Source organism: Poecilia latipinna, unplaced genomic scaffold, assembly GCF_001443285.1.
Source record: "Poecilia latipinna isolate Pla-1442-1.1 unplaced genomic scaffold, P_latipinna-1.0 Scaffold281, whole genome shotgun sequence".
Classification (NCBI taxonomy): Eukaryota; Metazoa; Chordata; class Actinopteri; order Cyprinodontiformes; family Poeciliidae; genus Poecilia; species Poecilia latipinna.
In genome coordinates this window covers 555,570-578,471 of record NW_015112897.1, presented here as the reverse complement: position 1 = coordinate 578,471, position 22,902 = coordinate 555,570, and the positions used below count along the sequence as shown (strand labels likewise).

Below are 22,902 nucleotides of genomic sequence, written 5' to 3'. Positions count from 1 at the left end.
TAAAGACTTTGTGTAGGGGTTCCTGTGAATCTCAGAGTACTAGCAGCAGATCTCCACAGCAGGCAGATGGCCTTGTCTCCAAACCCCGCCTACAGTCTTTTGTCCTCAGGGAATCTGTGTCTCTTGGCTGTTCACAGAAACACCTTTTTTTTTTTCCCCAATCATCAGTAGGGGGCGCAGTGAAGCCCATTTGAAAGTGAGGCCTAGTGTTCATTGCAACAAGCCTTTTCTATTATTGCAAGCTACAGCAGGAGAGGCCAGATAGTTTCTGCTCAGATGTTCTCGTCTCTGTCAGTAAGCACAGCAGCGCAGGGGAGGAGAATAAAACGCAATCAAGACCCCTGACCACCTCCACCCACACGTATACTGTTATACCTGTAACTACAGACACACTCAGCTGGATAAGGAAGGGTGGAAACAGGGGGGAGGATAAGTGAAAGAATCAACAGTGCAGTGTGGAGAGGTGCAGAGCAGAGCGGATGAAGACGGGAATGAGTTCAGAATTGCCTAGAATTGTCTACAAGCCTACGGTGTGCCTCATAAGAAGATACCTGCCCTCAGGACTGAAACATTAAATCAACTTTGATCAGTTATGCTTAATTTGCTGTGTCTTGCAGAACTACTCATACATTTAGTCATGTTGCACTCAAACCTTAGTGTGTTTTTCTTGGATTTTATGTAGCAGAGCCACTGTGAACTGAAAGTAGACATTTTTCACAAATAAAAACGCAAAAAGTGTTTAAAATCCAGTGGAACCAAGTTGCTCTGAGACGTCGCTCGAAGTCCAACCATGTGTTATTTACTATCAGTATAAATATACATGTTTCATGAAGACTTCAGAGGTTTGCTTTGCTTTGTTTCTCCAGAGCAGTACGTCATGGGTTGGTACAGTTTGGTAAGTTATTTTATCTATTTCATGTACAATCTCCTTCAGTTGTAGATCCATAGGACAACGGCACAGTCAGGGAGGAGTTACTGGGGTCACACAACACAGTCCGTTGATTGGGGGACAGAAAAACACACTAGCAGGATGCAACATTAGGCCGGTAGGTTTAACCCTGCATCCCACTGAGAATCCAACTGGTGGTGTGCATTTGATTCTCAGCAGATTATATTTGTTGACTGTGCAAAGTTTCACGTTTGCATCACCTTGTGAGCAATTATTGCCATATTTTACGCCAATTACTCAGACTATTTTAAGTAAAGAGATGCAAATTAGCTTTTGTTACCATCTGGTATAACACATTAAATGGTGACATTTATGTTTGAGTTGTACTTTGTCCCTTTTTAATTAAAGTTTATTATCAAACTGATCAATTTATGATCATATTTTTGTTTTAAAAAAAATGACAGTTCAAAGCCGAGTAGCAGAGGCCTAGTTACTCGGCTACACGGCTGCCATAATTTATTAGAGGAGGATCAAAAGGGGCGTCACCGTGATTGGGAAACCTGGTTACAGTGACCCAAGAGAAACCCCTGTAAGGCCAAAATATGCAAATATTCCTCCAAATTCTGTCATTGTAAAGCTGAGCAGGAAGCTAATCTGTGAAGCTAATGACCATTAGTCTGTGTCCTGAATTTATGTTGCAAGAGCTTTCTTCATTTCAGGATTTCATGACAACAGGAAGAGTTTTTTTCCATTCAGTCTGATTCTAGGATGGATGGATGGATGGATGGATGGATGGATGGATGGATGGATGGATGGATGGATGGAGGGATGGATGGATGGATGGAGGGATGAGTTGTGTAAAAATGTGGAGAGGAATGCAAAGGAAAACAGACGTTTTCCTCACGAGGAGCAGACTAACAGACAGGCGAGAAGAAGGAAGGAGACAGGTGGAGAGCTAAGGAGGTGGTGGGAAAGAGAGGATGGGCGGAACGCCGAGCTACAAGAGAGGATGAAGAGGAGGAGGAAGACTGGTGGATGAAAGGAGGGAGCTAAGAGGGCGGTGAGAGGGAGATATATAACAGTTGTTCATTAGTGAAGATATGTTAGGGACCGGAGAGACGGTGGACTAATGAGAAGGGAGACAAGGAGGAGAGGAGAGAAGGTGCAAAGGGTGAAAATGAGACTGAAGAGGGAAGAAGAGGAGCAGGGGAGGGGAGGGGTGGGGTAAGAGGTGGGTGGAGGAGAAGGGGTGGTGAGGTGGTGGAAGTGAGCGAGGCGAAACTGACTGGGGGAGGGGAAGGGAAGAATTTGCACGTACGCACACCACACAAACACACACTGTTGAAACTGCAAGGAAAGAGGAAGAGGAGAACGCAGAAGAGTGAGATGATGAGGGCAGGAAAGACACAGGAAGAAGAGGAGGAAGATTTGGAGAAGGAGGTTGGGTAGGGACGTGAAAAGAGGTGAGGTTGTGAAGGCGAAGGAACAGATGAAAAAGGAGGAGGATGTGAGGAATTAGGGCATGGAGGAGAGGAGGAAGAGAGAAAGTTACAGAAGCAAAAAGACCGACGAAACTGGAAGGTGAATCAATCAAATGAAGGAGGAAGCAGGAGCACTGAGAAGGAGGAAGAGGAGGGAGGGGTGGAAGACAAGGAAGATCATGGAGGAGATGGTGATGAGCTGGGATGAGGAAGAGGAGGAGGAAGAGGAGGTGGAGGAGCCTGTAACAGTCTGCTGCATGTCAACAAGTAACCCTTGTGAGGGTCACAGCAGGTTGCTGCAACAGCTGTCCATAAAAACACTCTATATTCTGCTCTCACGCTCACACACACAAACACATACACAAACACATCTACCTGTGCGTGTTCAGGTGCACACACAGATCCAACGAAATGTCTGCAGACACGAGGCCGGGACTCGTCTCAAGCTTTTGACATTTTAAATGAAAAGAGTAATAAAATGGAGCAGTCTGAGTCTGTGCAACTGAGTCACAGCAAGTTCAAGCGCAAAGTCATGCATGCTTCTGGGGACACTCTCTCTCTCTCTCTCTCTCTCTCTCACTTGCACGCACACACACACACACACACACACACACACACACGCACGCACGCACTCACAGCAGTATGGAGCCATGAACGTGCCAAGTGTGGAAATAAAGATGGCGGTGCGCTAAGGAACAGCATCTAACAAAGAAACCTTAAGCTTTAATAAATTAAACTGAATTGAACTGAACCCATTGCTAAAAGATTCTTTAAAATCATACAAATGTACAGAGCTCTGCAAAGGTATTCACATCCTACTAACATTTTGTCATATTACAACCCCTACCTTCATTATATTTTACTGAATTTTATGTGAAAGAACTCAAAAATAGTATCTACCCTTTTCTCTTTGTAAAACAATTCGCCCCTGGTCAGACTGGATGGAAAGAGTCCGTGAACATAAATTTTCAAGTGTTACCACAGATTTTCAGTTCGATTTAGATCTGGACTTTGACTAGGCCATTCTAATAGATGAATATCATTTGACACAAAGCTCTATCTTTTTATCAGCTTTTCTTCCAGGATTGTGCCATATTTAGTTCCATACATCTTTCTATCAACTCTATAAAGCTTCCCTATCCCTCCTGCATCTTCACAACTCTAGCTTTACATAAAGTTTTGTGTTGACTTCTGTTCCTGAGTTTCTGTTTCCTAGATTTAGGTTAAATTGACATATTTTTGCAGTACTTGCTGATGGATTTACTTTCAACTGTCATCCTAAATAAGAAAGCATTCATGTCCTTGACTGACTTGAATAGAAGATGGAAAATACATAAAGCGAGAATACTCCTCACAAACACTTGTTTTATTTCTAAAAAAAATTAAGAAACCAATTTCGTTTCTAAGGTGAATCTTTAATTTTCTGATTTCGGTGTAGAGTCATCCAGGAGGGTGTCATCGTAAGCAGCCATTTGTAAGCAAAAACAGTTGCCCTATGTCAGCTCATGCAAATAATTAGAAATTTATTCATAATCCAAGTTGTGATTTCTGATTTTACATTTCTATTTTTTACTGTTGAATGGACATACATCAAGTATAAACTAAGTTGTACAGTCTTATGACAGTTATAACATGCTAACAGCTCAATATCCAGACATGAGAGATGGTAAAATGTCCTGCATGTCACCATCAGTTGTTGGCAAGCACTGCTCATCCACAACATTTGCTTTTGTCACACCTCATTAAATCTCTGTCTGGCCATATGGTTGGAAAGCTCTTCTCCATACAGCCTCCTTTACAACTCCTCTGAGATTTGGATTTGTAGTTCAGGTATGATTTTAGCTGTTGAGATGCTAATCAGCCGCTCACAGGTGTAAGACCACACCTTGTTGCCATTGTGATGCATCACAACAACTGTCCAAAAGTTTAAAAAGTAAGAAAAAGAATCCCTCCAGGTGCACAGCATCAAAAACCACAGTGAATAGTTGTAGAACATGTGTTGCCTCAACCAAAAACAACAAAAAATGACTAAAGTCTACAAATCAGAACATACCAGAGATGCTCCAACATGGTGCATCCATTAGGAATGCAATTCTAGCACTAAAAAGAGCCATAAATCCAATTTCAACTGATTTTCTTTCATTATTTTAAACACTGGCACTTCCTGGCCTCCATACAGTTGTACCCAGCACTCTCACCCTTTCTTCCAACAAGCATACACCAGTGCAAGTCTGGACAGCCTGCCTCTGCACTGAGATGCACAGCTGACGAATCACTCCGCCAGCACACTGGCAAGTAGACCCTAAATAATGGGAATTTGATGGATGGCAGATAGGACTTTAATTTAACTATTGCTTTGCTAAACTATATGAGATGTCGCGTTGTTATATGCTGACTATGTAAAATGACTAGAGGGAAGTGGGTTGCTGTTTAAAAGCATATTCCTTTCAGTAATGTTTTTTTTTTAATAGATGAGTGAAACACTGTGCACCCTTATATTTATGATATGATTTACAATTGAGATAAATCTCAACTTAATGGGAGGCTAAACTCAATAGTTTCAGAGGACTATTTTCAGTCAATCCCAACGGTTAACTGGGAGAGGCGGAGCGGATGTCCACCTCACTTTTATGCGGGTGTTGTCCGTCCCACGCTCACTCACGGCTGCTTCCATCTATCCCTGCACTTCTCTGCGCTCATCAATTAGGCACAAATTAAGCCGTTGTAGATGCTTTAACTGCCGTCCTTTCGCAACTTTGAAGAGGATTGCTTTCCGCGGACGGGGGACCCTGACAAGTTTTGTGTTTTGGAGTGCCGGGGGGGAAACGGAGAAGAAGCGAAACGCAGGTAAGAGTGTGTGACTGTAACCTCGACTTCCAACTACCCGACGTTACAAATGTAACGCGGGGGGGGGGGTGAGGGGGGGGATACCAGCCGGCCCCACGAGCGAGCTAAGCGGCTAACGCTAGCATCCCGGCGAGCAAAGTGGGGAGGACTTCCAACTGCACTTTGTGAGGAGGGAGGGCGGTTCGTGTCGCCTAATTTTTAATATACATACATATATTTATATTTTTATCGTTCGGCTTGTGGTAATTACTCCGACCGTTGAAACAGTTTGTATTCTGAGCGTTAGGTTCTGAAACAGTTAGAGGGGAAAATAGAGCTGAAAAAGTGGAAGTTGTTAAGTTGTAGGAGAGAGCGACCTTCGCATGGGGGGGAAACAAAAGGACCTTAAAGTCTGACATACACTGATGATGACTGCTTTGGAAATCTGCTGAAGTGTTAATTTAAATATTGGACGCTACATAGACATACATTTATATGCGTAGTATGGAAATGGTTTAAAAATATTTTAGACTTGGCTTGTAATTATTTTAAAAAAATAAAACCGTCCATAGTCATGATGTGAACTTTGCCAGATGTATTCTTTAGTAGGACTTGAAGACCAATGAGCGCTTTATTAATCGGCCTTATTTGTAAGAATCTGAAGTTATGGATGGCACAAATAAAACATTATTTCTGCTCAAAAGTACAATTTTAAATGTTTTGTTGTGTTTAGCTGTAATTCTTGTCTGGATATATAAAGATGCCGATTTAAAAGTTATTAAAGCACAATCTTATGTATGCATTTGTTAGATTTATGTATTTTAATGATAAATAGAGAGTATATGGTTTAGTTTTAGGTGTTTTAGGCTACCCATATTCGCCCATACTGCGTTGAAAAGTCCATAAAAGTAAAGTGAACCAGAGCGATATTAATGCTTGTTTTGCCCGCTTAATGGGTGTCAAAATCTTTATTTTAGCAGCAGTAGTTTATTTATGAGTGTTGGTGTGAGCGATTTCTGTCCGGTGAAGTTGGATGGGGCAGCTGCTGTTGTCTTTGGGAGGGAAAGGGGGGCTAAGGGAGAAGCGACAGACAAAAGACCTCCAGAGAGCCTCTTGCATTGTCTGCCTGTAGCTGCTGGTTTGCGTGATCGTAATCTCTCGGATTGGAAAGCTCATCCGGCTGCAGATATATAAACTGGCCAAATTAAACGTGTTGAATGAGAGATGTGGGGTTAATCTAGGGAGTCTTTGCGTCCTCCTGCTTTGTTCCGGTTGGGAAACTGAGGATGATGAAGTATCTGATGGGAGGATGAGGGCTGGGAAAGTTCAGGCGTTTAGGAGGCGACTGTGTATGATGACGGTTATAATCTGATATTATTAGTGAGAAGCCGGGTGGACTGTGTGGATCTGCGTCTTCTGAATAAATAGCTCTGATTTAAAGCTGCTCAAATCACATTTAAATGCTCTGATTAAAGAGGCTGATGCAATATTCCCTCACTCTCATCTCAGATGCTGTTGGTTTTATGTTTCTTTTGCCATAGATTTTATCGACTTGCTTTGCTTTTGGTGAGTTTAAGTTATAATGTTGTAAAAATGTTTAATTTTAGAATATTTGGTCTAGAATGATGAGATGCAGAGATTTAACAACCATAAGAATATTTAAGTACTTCAAAACTTTTTAAATTGAACTTGAATTACCTTGTGATGGTCTGGCAACCATTAACCAGTGGAAATGGGATCCAGCTCCTTGTGACCCTGCAAGGACAAACGTGTATTAATGGATAGAAAGACGGATAAACTGGAGTAAAACTCACTTCATTGCTCCACTGTATATTAAGCCAAGAAAAGGAAGTGGCAATCTAAAATATTTGTGATAATCTCAGGGTTTTCCCTGGTGGTCGGTGTGCTAGGGTGATCAGTGCTTTTAGTTAACAAATGTTTAAAGTTGACGGGAAGTTATATCACTAGGTTACTATGTTATTGGAATACATTATTAACAAAACTATAACAAGAACTATAAAGTCTTAAAAAAGGCAAACATAAAAAACCCCAATTAAAACACATATAAATGTTTTGCACTTCAGCTGTTTCATCTTAATTTAAGTATCCAAAATGTTTTTGATAATTTTTCAAGCACAGCTGCTTGAAAAAATTTAACCATGCATACATTTTATTGGTAAATTTAACCAGTAAACTGATATTAACAGGAATTACTAAGCTACTGCTCTTGAATTTGCAAGAAACAAAATAACTTGAAATTTATTTATTTTTTGCTTCTTTTCTTGTCATTCTGATCTAGCCTGATGCAGTTGTTTATAAATGCTTAATTACTGCTTTGACTGATCAAATTTAGGCAAATTTATCAATTTTTTGGCTTGTGAAGAACAACTAACATGCACCTTCAGTTAGGGATGCATGACATATATCGACACCAGCATCATTATTGGTCAATGTTAGTCATTTTTAACTTATTTGTATTGGTCCAAGTAAGTAAAACTGGGCCAATATTGATGACCAGTGTTGATGTCGGCTAAGATAGGGAGACGCCTCTGATGCAGTGCAGGATTATGGGATGTTTTAACTGAAGCAGAAAAGAAATGTAGTCGCTGTGACTGTGTTTACGTATCAACAGGGTAGGGAAATAAATGTGATATCGGTAAATATCGGTTGTTGGCCATAACAGCAGTATGAATATTGGATTTTGGTATACGTTTTCATATTGGTGCACAAGTTCTCTTGTTTTTCCTATTTTGAAGAGTGACTGTATGCAAGTGAAACAGCTGTCCTGATTAAACTAAAAAAGTGAATTATACATCAGATTACAGAAACTGAAGTGTTTCTGTTGCGTCTATCTTTTTAGGAACTGCTTGGAGTGCAGCCTGGTGATTTTGCTGAGAATGAATTTTGGCTAAAGGCCAAATGATGCTCAAGGGGGTTGCTGTGTTATTTGGGTTTGCAACTCAATCTTTAAGGTTAATGCTCGTCATCATTTAGTTGAATACTAGAAGTCAGAGAAACAGTCGTGTGAACTAATCCCTTCATTTCCGTTAAGAGGTCTATGATGATTTGAGACACTTTAAGGAAAAGGAGTTTTGTGTTCCCTAAGGTATTCATACAAAAATGAGGTGGTAACAATAATTCTGGTTAACACAAATGAGCTTAGTTGGGAGATTAGGAATATTTTTAATGAGACTAGTGACTCTGACAATGCTTCCTTAAAAAATTGCAATAATCTTAACCTTAACAGGAGTGTAAGGGGAGAATGTTTCACTTAAATGTTTCCACCTTAAGGTGAATGGCTGTTAGCAGAAATGTTTCATGTGAAGTCATCTGGAAGACCAGAAAATGTTCCAGGAAAAGCTGCTCATGACTCTGCTAGAGAGGCTACCCTGCGTAGTGGTGGCGCAGGTTTCCGTTGTGCAGCTCAAAATGACCTACATGCAAGAGTCATCACAACTCTAAACCTCACAGGTCCGCAGCTGATTATTCTGACAGAGCTGCTAGATTTTGCTTTTGAAATGTGCGGTTTATATTAAGCGTTCTGACACATTAATGCTCTGAGAGGAAAAATGAGTGCAGAATTTCATGATGTCCCACCCCGTTGTTAATCACCAGAGAAGATCGATAATGTTTCATGCTTGCGTTTGCAGTCAGTAAAGCGGCGAATATTTGTTGGGTCGACGGAAGAAAGAACGGATTTAATTAAATAAAAGCAAATTCTGGAAGTAATGTTTACAAACGCACATTCTAGCCTGCATTGGACAAGCTAAGGAGGCATAAAGCTGAAGAGTTTTTAATGGCTGTTAGTGCTCAACCTAAACTTGGTAAAATTAGTGACACAGAATGTGTCCCAAGCACATAGTACTGTTAAAGTCACCTTTTCCTAAAAAAAAAAAAAAAAAATCATATTTTACAACAGATTAAGCCATAAAATCTCCATCTCCTAAGTGTTTTTATTTATACTTATGTAAAAAAAAAATTTGTAATAAATGTTAATTATTCTGACTTTTCTAATAATTAGTACGTTTGTTAACTCATATCAGACTACAGCAGTGACAGAAGCTGTGTTAGTTCTTAAAAAATAATTTCATGTAATTTATTGTAATGTACATAACATTTATGAAAACAGAGATGCATTGAGGAGTAGAGATTAGGAATATCTCAATCACTATTTTTGGCAGACAGAACCAATCTAAATCATTTAAGATCAGGAATCATGTTCTTGAAAACCTGGTAGCTTTTAAACTCAGTAAAATAATAGCGCATTTAGTTAGCATTACATGTCACCTAGCTTATTCACAAGTAACATCCTGGACACTCTAGTCTCACTGTAGCCCTCCATCAGACTGTAAAGATGGCTGTTTTGACTCCACAACTACAGTGTTGAATAAACGCTCGTTTTTCTTATCAGCATAAAAGAAAACTTTATATTTTTCTTTAATGCTAAGCTAATGCTAACACTCTGCTTTGATATGACTCCTTGATAGTTTGGCTTATTAGATATTTCAGTTTAGTTTCTTTAATCGAATCTGGCAAAATGTAATGGGCAGAAGTTCTTCTCCTGCTTTGATTTAAACATCATTTTAATTTTACTAAGTAGTTTTTCAGCTGCCCTCTGAGTTTCCTTGCACAAAGCAGGACTTACGATGTAAACAGATCATCTTTAAGAGGAAAAACAATTTCATTGTACAGTTCGTAATGCAGTTATACAGACTAAGCAATAACATATCATGAGTTGAGTTTCGTCAGCAAGACGGATAATTTAAAGATGTTTTTGACACTTTAGTCACATTACAGTAACAAACTTCAATGGATTTTATTGGGATTTTATATGATGGACCAACACACAATAGTACATGATTATAAATAAAATCCAGTATGAGGAACTGGATTTTACACCTAATTAGTAAATTGTCCACATCTGTAATTTAGTCTTAATATAAATCCAGCTGCTCTGTGAAGGCCATAGAGATTTGTAGAACATTAGTGAAAAAAACTGCATCATGTAGACAGCAGGGAGAAGTTTAAAGCAGTTGGGTTATAAAACAACATCCCAACCTTAATCCATCAGCTGAAAATGGAAAGAGACTAGCACAACTGCAGATGCAACAAAACATGGACTCCCTTTACCAAAACGAAAAAGAATTTTCCTATACACCATCTTACCCGACAGGCCGAGCCAGGAGAGTGTAAATCAGAGACTCAGGTAAAGGGCCCATGGTTACTCTGGAGGAGCTGCAGAGACAGAACCTGTCAGCAGGACAATAGTCAGTCAGCACAGTCAAACGCAAAAAACTCTCATAAAACACATTGAAGTTTGTGTTCTTGGTGGGAGAAAATGTGGAAAATGCCTGTCTGTTTTATGAGAGTGTTGCAATTTTCAAGGATTTCAAGTTCAAAAAGATGTCAACTCCTACATTTAACCCGACTTTGAGTCTTTGTTTTATTGCTGGGATAATCCCACCTAATCCATAAATGTCAGGCTTGGAGAACCGATCCACTCAGTGTGTGTGTATGTGTGTTGCAGTCATGCCCTCAGTGATGGAGCGCTCTGGGGCCGGGGTCCTGTCCAGGAGCAGAGCCAAAACCGACACTAATGGCAGCAGCCAGCCCCACTCTGAGGAGGAGAGCAGCGATGAAGAACATGCTCATGGTAGACACTTGTTGAACGGTTGTTCTTCTTCTCTGTCGTTGATTTAATGCATGTTCCCGGCCCAGATGACGCCAGCTGTTCTGGTGGAGTTTGTCGTACTGCTGCAGTGCTACAAAGCGTCCCCTCCCCCAGCATCTCCCCACACTCATGTCACCCACTGCCTGAATGGATCTTTCCTTCTGTTTTTCTCTTGCCACTCACTCTTTTGGTTTTAGTTTTTGTATCAGACACGTTTGTTTAATTTTATAACATTTCCTAGATTTTTTTTACAGCCAGTTTCCTCTTCTTCAGTCTATTTTACTCATGTGATGCATCTACTCTTGTTTCAATCCCCACCAGCTCCTCCGTTCCCATCTTCTGTCCCTGAGGAAAGCCTAATGTGTCTTCCTGCACCATCTATGTCCTCTGCTTGCTGTCCACTCTTCCGGTCTGCGCTGCTTCCTGTTAGTTCAGGCATAGCGCTAATTACTCAAAGCCAGCCTCTGCTGTTGCTCCATCTTAGATGTTGCAGAAGAGTAGGGCTGGGCAATGAATATATTTGGTTTTTTTCAGATTTTCAGAAAATCAGATTTTTCTTTTTTCCATCCTTGGATCTGTATTTCAGAGCGACGTCAGCATGCCAAAAGCCGCCATCTTGTTTGACCTGTGTCTTTTACAGTTTGTATTTATTTGGGCTTTAAATTCAGGTCTACAACAAAGTATTAGGACCAGGCTATGATTTTATTTTTTTTTTATAATTACCAGAATATTACAAGACTACAATTGTATGACAATAAAGTCCAAATAATAAGAGAAAAAAAGTTTAAATTTTACTAGAATAAATCTGTAAAATTAGGAGAATGATGTATGAGAACAAAAAATTAAAAGAGGCAATGCTTAGCACCCTGTCAAGTTATGCATTGGTATCTGTTTAACATATAAATAAATATTTCATCTTTTAACACATAAGTATAAAATTATTATCAATTGAAACAATTGTGAAAATGACGCTTGAACTGAGCACATCAGATCCTGATAACTCTAGAGAAGCATTTTTTCTTATAATTTTAAGATGTTCTTTTGGTAAAATTGGAATTTTTATTCTGATAATATTAGAACTTTATACTCATAATTAAACATTTTCCGTAGCCTAACCCTAAATTAAAAAAAATAAAGCAAGAAAAAAACTCAGTTAAAATCTGATCTGGTATGAAAAAATCGGAGAGTTTATTTTTAAGTCATATCGCCCGGGCCTACTTGGTAGCATGGATGAAAATGCTTTCATAACAACAGAAACTATAGGTTATTTATATTTATGTTTCATGCTTTACGTCCCAGATTGAACGTAGCTGAGCCTCATCATTGATTACTGTAAACTTCCTGTCGTCTCTCTAATACACAGACAGCATGATCAGGGTCGGAGGAGACTACCAGGCCCAGATCCCAGAGTTCAAACCAGGTAAGCCAGAGAGAGAAGGTGGTGGAGGGGATGGGGAAGGACTTTAATGTAACAATGATGTGATTTATTGTTTCAATCTGTTCCTGGACCATCAGGGACTGCAGATGAAAATGAGCCTCTATGGCCAAATCTGCCACGTCTGCATGAAGGACTGAAACATTTGGTTTCATTTACATTCTAAATAATAGAGAACACAAATGTCGATGAAATGAAGTGATGCATTATGCTGCAGAGAGGTTTTCATAAATCTGTAAATCTCTTGAAAAATATGGATTTTAGCAAAAGATGTTTCAGTGCAGAGGAAGAAAACGCATGGAAAAATAATTAAGTGTTTTAAAACCGAACCCTCCTTCCCAACATCTGAGACATAGATCTGTGAAAATCCGTCCGTCCCTACGAGGAAAATTAAATTGAACTTTTGGATGAACTACTGAAAAGATAAACTGAAGAGAAAGACTGATCAAACTTTTTGTATCTGGATTGATTCATTAAAAAACCAGTATAATTTTGTAAACGATTTGGTGGATGTAGCATGTGTCTCTGATGGTTAGCATCTCATCATAACCATTTGGCTCTGTCATTTACATTTTGAGGAGTAACAAACACTTCATAACAATTCCTCAAATTGTTTTGTTTTCTGACATCACCTTCACTTATCAAAGAAAGAAATCAGATTCAACCATAAAGTTTTTTTTTAAAGGTTGTTTATTGTTTCAATAATTGTCTGTAATAAATAAAACATGAATTCTAGCCTGAAGTTGAAGTGAAGAGTGCAGGTTTGCTTTGAGTTTATGAGGAAAATTGAAACATATTAAGTTGTTTCTGTTCTGACCACCAGACAGTCCAGCCCGCTACAATGAGAAGGACCAGAGAAGCATGCTGGTCTGGTGTCCCAACACTCAGCTCTCAGATAACATGTGTAAGCTGCTTCCATCTGCACAGAGTTGATGAAATAAACCCAAACCTCTAGTTTAAAAGTTTAACTTTCTATGGAAGCGTTTTTCTTTCTTTCTGATTATTTGATTTAATTGCAGTGGATGAGTACATCCTAATGGCTAAAGAAAAACATGGATACAACATGGAGCAGGTATGATGTACGCCAGAATGTTACTGACAATAAAAATCATAAAACTCATCTGGTGACCTTTCTCTGTTCCTGGTTTCCGGCTCTCGGTTCCCATCAGGCTTTGGGGATGTTGTTATGGCACAAACACGACGTGGAGCGCTCGCTGGCCGACCTGGCCAACTTCACGCCGTTCCCAGACGAGTGGACGGTAGAGGACAAAGTTCTGTTTGAGCAGGCCTTCAGCTTCCACGGCAAGAGCTTCCACCGCATCCAGCAGATGGTGCGACAAGTCAACAAACGCACAACAGAGGGTCTACAGACGCAACAGAAGCATCGCCTGAAACCTTTCACCTTTTTGTCACATTACAACAAAAACTTTAATGTATTTCCTTGGGATTTTATGTGAAATAGAAGCAAAATGATTAATGATTTTCACCTTTTTCCACAAAAAAAAAAAACCTTAACGGGGCAGTATTATGTATTTTCCAGCCACATAGTTTAATTTTGTAGCTCGGTAAAATAACTGTTACCATCAATTGTTACAAACATTTCCACATATATCAAACATAAAAGAAATTTGACGCCTTGAAATTGGCCTCTGTCTCTTTAAGAAACTCCTGCTCTTTCTGACTCTCCGCCTTCAACACAAAATCACAGCAGTGCTCCTCCATGATGCCGTTTGCATCCGTTCCTAGCGATAAGTAGTTCATGTTATAAGCTTTAAACGTTTCTCAAAGCTCCGTTCTGTCCATCATAATGCAAGGTAATTTTGTGAAGAACACTTTAGACTGGAAGTGGAAAATATTTTAAATGTCCAAAATAAAACAATAAATACAATGGAAATAAAAACACAACCGAAACCAGAAATAAAATCGATTATGAAGTCTCTGTAAGCAAAGTTTTCCTTCAGAAATATTAATTATCAGAATGGAAACTATCGAGCTCATTTTAATTTATCATGCAATTAATTGATTTATTTCAAAGTGTACATCGGTAAATGTTGTCATAATAGCGGTAATCGTTATCGGAACAAATGTTCATATCGGTGCATCCCTAATTTAGGTTTGTTGTTGTAGTGTGACAAAGTCTGGAAAAAGTTTAAAGTGTAGTGGAAACTTCTCTAAGCTGCTAACGTTTATTTGTTCTGTAGCTTCCAGACAAGCTGATCTCCAGCTTAGTGAAGTATTACTACAGCTGGAAGAAGACCAGAACCAGAACCTCCGTCATGGATCGACAGGCCCGGAGGCTCATCAACAAGAGAGAGAAAGATGACAGGTGAGAACGCTTCTGTTGATAAATGCAGGCGAAAGGAGAGAAGGACGATCCCAGACGAGATGTGGCATTTACAGAACTTCTTTGTTAAATAACACCGGACGGGTTCGTCGTCCTGGGAAACAATTCTCATGAATATAAATGAGGCAGACTCGTCGTTTCTGCCCCTTCCAGCTGACATGTGGAGAGTGTAAGACGTCATTTGTAGATTTAATTAGGAAGCTGGATGGAGACAGAGCTTCAGTCCAGACCAATTCTTGTCTAATCTATTTTTTGTCTTTTTTTTTTTTTCATGCAGTAACGATGAGATCGAGGAAGGAGAGCCGGGTGAAGACAGCGACTTCGAGGTTGACGCCAAAAAAGAGGTGAGCGCCACAGATCTAAACTTTGAGTCCTTCACTTTCTACCTGACGCGGTGAAAAACGACAAAATGGTGGCGCCTCCTCTCTGCTCTCAGGCCGTAAAGCAGAACAGCAGCGGCGGCAGCAACGCTGAGAAAGCTCCGCCCAGCCGGTCCGGCCCGGTGAAGAAGGAGAGCATCGGGGCTCAGTACAGACACCACCCACTCAGAGCTCGCCGCAGACCGCCCAAAGGCATGCACCTGGACCAGACCGACATCACGGCTCTGTCCACCTCCCACGATGCCGGGGTTCTGTCCGTACGTCAGCTGGACACACACCTGGTGTCGCTCAAGAGACAGGTGGGTTCAGATGTTGGTGTCCTCAGAGTGCTGCTGTTTTTGAAATTTACATTGAGAAATGTAAAAAATAAGGGTGCACCGATTTTCTTAATTTTGGGAGGTTGGTGATCGGCCGATACATGCGAAGTCAATATCACCTGATCTTATCTGCTTCAGCAAAGGTCTACAAATCAGCCACTGTCCTCCTCTGTTTGACTGATAGACCCACCAGGTCATGTCTGCACATTTCCAGTTAACCAGTCACTCCACCATTACCACAGTGGTAGCTATATTCAGACAAAAAAATCAGTATCAGCCAAAACCAGCTGTTTAAAGATTGTTAGGTAGAATTTTATGCTCTTTTTACTCCTGTCTAGAAATATTCTGCATTCCTGCTGTGCCGGCCATCTTACATTAGCAATTAGCACTGTTAGCTTTATTTAAATTGGAGTCTCCATGGCTACTTTCACACAAGGCAAAGCCGACTTTTTCACGTTTAACAATATACAGATTGTATAAAAAACAAAAAAAAGGCTTTTGTTGAGCAGGTAAAACTAAATAAACTAAAAGCTCATCTTTGCATTTTTAATTTAATGGATTGTGTAAACTGCCACTAGTTTAAATTTGCCCGTTTTATTTCCCAGGCTAAAAGGTTTGGACAACGCTGCCTTACACCTGGTAGTGCTGTGATTTTAAATAAACCAAACCTCATAGTCTTGTTTAATTTTTCCTCAGGTTCAGTCGATCAAACAGACCAACAGCAGCTTGAAACAGAGCCTGACTGAAGGCGTGGATGTTTTCAGACCAGCAGAGGTAAAACTCCATCTGTCTCCTAAACGCTTTCTCCTTCACATTCTCTGTTAATTCGTCTGCTTCCAAGGTTTATTTTCCATCATGTAGGATGGATTAGTCTTGATCTGTTTGCTTCCTGCCGCCTCGCTCAGTGACTCTGAAATGTCTCCTCCCTTCTTCTTCTCCTCAGCCTGCCCCGAAGATGAACTCTCGTTGGACCACAGAGGAGCAGCTGCTGGCCGTGCAGGGTGAGTAACAGCCAGAGCGTCGTCTCCCTCTCCCACAGAGTCTGCTGTCTGTCCTCGCAGCCAGACAACACATTCATATTCTCCACACAGGAGCCGTCTGTGCTGCTGCAGCTCACAGCTTCTCTCAGGTTTGGAGTTAGTCCGACAGAGCCAGCCAGAAGTTTACATACACTCGTATCAGTGTTTGACATTTAATGATTTATGATTGGGATGATGCGGGGGAAAAAACAACTTTGCTGATATCTGGATGCACTGATTTGAGTTTTATTGGGGATGTTATCTAATTCTTACAGGATTCAAATTATACTCATTTATAAACACATTTCCACTATCATAATATAAGCTTTTCACATCAGTCGATATCAATAATTATTGATCTGATTTTTAATTAGCCGAAATGCTGTCAAATTGGTGACGTGACCTTTCCGTTTTTATCCACACTTTGTGCCGTTGTTTATTTTTAAGCAGTTATGAGGCACAGAGGTGAAATATGAAACTACTGCGGTTTGAATACATATGTGAACGCAAACAAACCTAAGACTACTCCGAAAGCAGGAAGTGGACTATAGTGTAGTGCATTCTGGGTAAATGCAACCAAAACAAACACGGTAGTCTAGCACTAGCGGGAGAAGTGGCTTGTGGTCTTTTTGCTAAAGAGAACTTCCTTGGGCTCATGTCGTCCTCTGAGGTTTTTGTGTCGTTTCCGTCAGTGTTTCTTGGTGCAGCGCCCCCACAAGCAGCAGTGGGAACAGGTTTTTCAATTAATTTGGTTTGTTTGATTGAGCAGAATGAAAGTGAACCGCACCAGCTGAAAATATAACAAATGCTGCAACTTTGGTACCAAGTCGAACCAAATTTATCAGACTAATCTGGTGTGAAAACATCCTAAGATTACTCCACTGTTCATTCTTCTCTGTCTTACTTTGCATATGGCCACATTTAAGCCTGTCTTAGTGAACATTTTCTGTTTATTGACACAATAGTAGATAGACAGTAAACTTCTGACATGTTAACAGAGGAAACTCATGAAGCCTTCAGGTTCTGCATAAAGGTTGAGGCTCGCTCCCTCCCAGCAGCTGCAGACTTGCTGCCCTCCATTTCCCAACCACAGGAACGTCTGAAGCAGCTGTGCTCACATCGAGGTTAACTGTAGATGGAAACGAAGCCCCTCATTCATCCGTTAACCTGACGTCTCCTTTTCAGCCATCCGTCGCTACGGTAAAGACTTCACAGCCATCGCCGAGGTGATTGGCACCAAGACGCCTCCTCAGGTGAGCTCGTTCTTCGTCAGCTACCGGCGGCGCTTCAACCTGGACGAGGTGCTGAGGGAGTGGGCCGCCGAGCAGGTGGCCACCAGCCGGGACCAGAAAGACGCCCGCAGGAGCAGCGAGGAGCTGGCGGCCGACGGAGGAGGCGGCGAGGAGGAGGAGGTGAGGCTGTGGGCTTTATCACAGCTGGTCAGGATGAGCGGGCAAGCTCTGGTAAAACAGAACATCTGCTTGGTTATGAAAGACTTCACTAATGGAAAACATTTCTACTTTCAGTCAGATGATTTCTAATCACTAGTTTGAGCAAGTTTAAATCTCACAGAACTATAAAAACAGCAAAACACTTTATTTCCACTTAAGGGATAAACTGAAAATTGAACTGTGGTGATAAAAGTTTTACAGTAAAATGAAATGATTTCTTTCAAACAGCCCAGAGTTAAAGAACGGTTTGTATCTGAATATTTATAGATACGATAAAATCCTACAGGTTTACTATGGTTTGATGACCGGTTTTCTTTTTGAACGACGTGCAACATGCCTCAAGATGTTTTGTTTTAGCTGGATCTTTTACCTCAGGGGTAAGCTAATTAGAGTTGATGGGAAGGTTGGATGCAATTCAACACTAGAAAACACAATCTGTTGGAGGCTGCACCAGACTTGGACAGTGGCGAAGGAAAGAAAATGTTGAAATGTATTTTAAGTAACATATATTAGCATATGAAGCCAACAGTCAGACGCAATTGATATGCACGCCCAGTATAATGCATCAACTATAAACCTAGCTTAATCCTTCACTGGGGTATAACCAACAAAGAAGGAAGTATAAAACACTGAGGTAAACCCCGAGAGCTAATGTGAGCATCGTCACCAGTAGTCAGAGCAGAGGAGACCCACTCCACGCTGTCCAAATCAAACATTAGTAAAACTGAGTGACGCTGTGTTCGTTATTCCAACTCCTGATTTGCCACCAGGGGGCGTGTGTCAGCGTGAGATGAGAACGTGACTGTGTGAAGAAAAGCCATCATTATAAACCTCCAGGAAATTCAACTGCAGTATTCGCTGGTCAACCAAAGAGGGCAGCACTGAGACGGTTTTAGGCAGAATATTGCAGCATTAAACAAATTTACATGAAAATGTCACAATTTGCACAGAAAAACCTGCCCAAACAGGTTATGTAGGGTTCTAAATAACCTGTTTGGACCTGTGTGTTAGTTTAACTTTTGGGGATTGGGAAACTTTTACTCTTTACTCTGAGAAACAGAAACCAAACAGTTTGTGTTTCTCTCATGGATGAAAGATTAAAAACTCCAGAGATGAAGCTTTTCCACCTGAACCAAACCGTCTTCTTCTTCTTCTCAGGTGAAGATGGAGGACTCCCCTCCAGACCCCTGCAGCTCCTCCTCTCCTCCCTCCGTTGCCCCCTCCTCTCTCTCCCAGCCCCCACCTCTTCTGCGCCCGGCCCCGCCCTCCGCCCCTCCGAGCCTCCTCCGCCAGCCGCCGCCTCTCCAGACGCGGCCGCTCCAGAACCGAGCGCCGCACAACCACCCCCCTCCTCCGCTCATCCGACCTGCCGTCACCTCCTCCTCCTCCAGTCTCAGGGGTTCTCCGCCCAGCTCCTCGTCCGCTGCATGCCAGATGCCTCCGTCGCTGGTCGGCCTCAAAGTGGAGCAGCCCAACTCGCACTGATGCTAGCTTCTTCGTCAAATGATGGCGCTCAGGTGAACAGCTACCTCCAAACCGCGGCTACACCGACCAACCGACACGAAACACGAAACCCACCAAACTGGAAGAGAATCACGAACATCTGGAAAACGGGAGGAGTCCTCCACATCTGAGCCAAACCTGCATTTTAAGACGGGTCATGTGAAGAAATCGCTTTTATTTCTGAGCTTTACTTTAACTTTTTAGACCCTTAGAGCTGCAGTGTGTAACTTTTATTAAAAAAATGTTTTTTACATATTTATTGAAACTGTCACCATGTTGTGACAGTTTAAGAGGCAGATAATCTGTGGAAAGATCAATCTCCCAGTGCTACTATCGCCGTCTGAAATGCAACGCTCCCAACCAAACACAGCCAATCAGAGGCAGGAGGCGGGTCTTAGCGCTGTCAGTCAACATCATGAACTCACTGCTAAACATTTGAATCACAGAAAAAAACAGTAAAACCATTTATGTGCTGATGTTGGTGGCCATGTTAACTTGCCTTAGCTTTCATGACAGGCTATGCTAGCTGCTAGCAGAGAGGAAGGGGAGACAGTGAGGGTAGGATAAGCAAACAGAGCGTGATTGACAGCACTAAGACCCGCCTCCTGCCTCTGATTGGTTGTTTTTAGTTAGCACTGGGAGAAGATTGTTTTTCCCCCCCCACAGATTATCTGTCATACTATGCTGTTATGACATAGCAACAGTTTCAACAAATATGTAAAAAATATTCTATAAAGGTTACATAATGCAGCTTTAAAGATGAGGAAAAAACGGTACAGAAGCGTAGAGAAGCTGAGTCTGTTGTGGATTTAGGTAGTTGAATCTGTTGCTTCCAGTTTAAATTAAAAAGACATGAAGAGTCGCAGCTCTTCACTATAACTGGAGCCATATTTAAGGTTGAGTCCTAGTTAGACTGTTAGTGACTGTAAGTAGTGTAGATTGTGCATACTGATGATGACTGAGCACAAAGGAGGCAATGAGACGACGAGAACTTTAATCTGCTTACCTCTGGCACATCAGAGTCCCAATTAATCCATTAAAGTCACATTTTCCATCACTGGTTTGATTATCACTCATCAGATGACGGGAAAGTATCACTTTGAAGACAAAATAAAAACTAAAAATCATACTTGGCTGGTTGGAACCAGAAAAGGGTTGATCTGCTACTCTTCAGTGTGGAAGTTGCTACCGTCGGAAGACGAGTCAGTGAGGCGTTTTAAATGAAGAGACAGACACTAAACTTCAACACAGCGAGGGTTTGTTCAGAGAGAGCGATACGTCCAGCGGAGAACATGAAGGCAGAGAAGAGTGAATAAACATTTCTACAGGAAGGTTTTGAAGCTGCACTTTTATAAACAATGTTTTTCACATGTTAAAACTGTCACTTGTTTTAATAACATGATAGCAGAATACTGTCACCTTGCTAAAAAGTAATGACCCAACTTTTTTTTTTCTTTTACAAAAATCTGGTGGCAAAAAATGACTGGTAATTTATTAGGAAGGTGACTACGTGAGACAGATGATCTTAAATAATTGAGCTCCCTGTGGTTCTACTGCCATCTGCAGGAAGACGCTGCTCCCTGTCAAAAACAACCAATCAGAGCCAGGAGAAGGGTCTTAGCGCTGTCAATCATACATATGTATATGCTGCTCAAATCCTCCACCTTTCTATGTTACAGCTAGTTCTAAATGCTAAAGCTAGCTAGCCTGGCTATCAAATTCAAAAATACTTTTATTTATCTAAACAGTTGTAGCAGCCCATATACGGGGTTGATTGACAGCGCTATGACCCTCCTTATTCTGATTGGTTGTTTCTGACCTAGAGAGTTGCATTTCTGCAGATGGCAATGGAGGAACTTCCATCTTCTTTTTTTTCCAAGATGATCTGTCTCATATTTTACTATAATGACAGTTTTAACCTACATGTAAAAATCATTGTTTCTAAAAGTTACATACTGCAGCTTTAGTCTTATAGAAATCTAGTCACTAAGTTCTGATTGGTGCATCAGAATGACTTCCTGCCTGTTTGATCCAATCAGGAGAGAGGATGTGTTGGCGTCCTCCTGGAGGAACTTCCTGCTGAAATCCCAAACATTTGATAACTTAAACCAGTCCATCATGAGGAAACGCTGCAGTTTCTGTTTGTTTACATCAATATTTTCTTTAATGTTGCCTGAAGTGTTGCGACACGTTTACCTGAAGCGTCCTCTTCCTCTTCACTTGGACATGATTCCCAACTGGAAACAGAAGCAGTCCCGCATTTGGTTTGGCTTCAAACAAGGACTGCCTTTTCATTTGTTTTGGTTCCTGCTTGTTTGTACCTTATGTGAGAAGTTGTTTACACTATGGAGAGAAAAAAAAAACACACTTTTGTTTTTCTGTTCAACATTTTAGAATAAAAACCAAAATGATCAAACGGTTTTAGCTCCTGTCATGTTTTAAAGAAGAGATCAATCGTGGACGCAAAGGAGGGCTAGACGGAACAGAGGTAGGTAGCATTGAAGAACAATAGTTTTTGTGAAAATTTATTCATATCTGGAAAATTAAATTAAGTCCTGAACTGCATCCAAATGTCCCTTTGTCTGCGCATTGATCAAATATTAAATCTTTTCTGTGAAATTAAACTCAGCTGCTTGTTAAATGACGGTAACAACAAATTTGAAAATATGATTAAATATGTGCTGGTTAGCATAACAAATTATACGTTTTTAAGTGACTTGACATAAAGAAGCGAACTACAAAATGGGGATATTTTTAAGAGCGCTAGTTGCGTTTGTTGGACCATTCAGCTGCGCTAAAAATGTAATTCACAAGTCAGTTAACTACTTATCAATTGCAAATGTGCTAAAAACTTTATGAATATTCCACTAATGTCAAAAACAATTTCGAAACGCAATTAAAATCACGTGAATAAGTTCGTCAACGAAATAACTAAAAAATAAAATGCTGTCACTGCACGTTGTCTCATTTGAGCATGCGCTGAAGAAATACTACCGGATTATTCTTACAACATATCAGTTATTTACATTAATAAAAATACTTGTTCTAAGAGGACAGACATGCAGCTGTCACCCAGTTTACTATCCTCCGGTCACTTCCTGTCTTCGTGGGTTGAGCCAGTGGCAACATCCGGTTGTTGATCATGTGTTGTGAAAAAAGTGTTTCTATGGCAGGTTTGATAATTAAAACACATTTAATAGTCAAAAAAAGTTTAATTTGAAATTGTCAAATTGCGCAGTTATGTAAATGGAAACGCAGCTATTAGGGCAAAAGAACCAGAAAATATCGTGATGAAATTTTAAGTCCATATCGCCCAAAGTACAGCTTGTACAATACATGTTGCCCATCCGCCTCCAAAAAAAAAAAACTGAACGCACAATGTCCAAATTTGTTCCCAGTTTACCATTTTCTCTCCGTGATCTCATCTGAATTTTGAAGTTGTTACTTGCACTCTCTTATACTGGTCACTAGATGGCGCCATATGGCAAAGAACTCACAAGTTGGTCACAATTTGGATATTTTCACTCACGTTGCCAGAGGTTTAGACAATGTCTTATCATGAAAAGCTATAATAAAATATTTACAT

The 22,902-nt window shown here is 40.7% G+C and overlaps 1 protein-coding gene across 1 annotated transcript; it reads left to right on the top strand.

Annotated features, from left to right (window-relative positions):
• Positions 1 to 4,993: 4,993 nt before the first annotated feature.
• On the top strand, positions 4,994 to 20,834 carry rcor2 (REST corepressor 2). Its single transcript, XM_015033885.1, has 13 exons — positions 4,994 to 5,217; positions 10,724 to 10,849; positions 12,231 to 12,287; positions 13,126 to 13,206; positions 13,322 to 13,374; positions 13,472 to 13,633; positions 14,504 to 14,628; positions 14,924 to 14,990; positions 15,083 to 15,325; positions 16,040 to 16,117; positions 16,287 to 16,344; positions 17,548 to 17,774; positions 18,972 to 20,834. The coding sequence occupies exons 1-13, from the start codon at positions 5,001 to 5,003 to the stop codon at positions 19,296 to 19,298; spliced, it is 1,821 nt and encodes a 606-aa protein (XP_014889371.1). The 5' UTR covers positions 4,994 to 5,000; the 3' UTR covers positions 19,299 to 20,834.
• Positions 20,835 to 22,902: the final 2,068 nt, after the last annotated feature.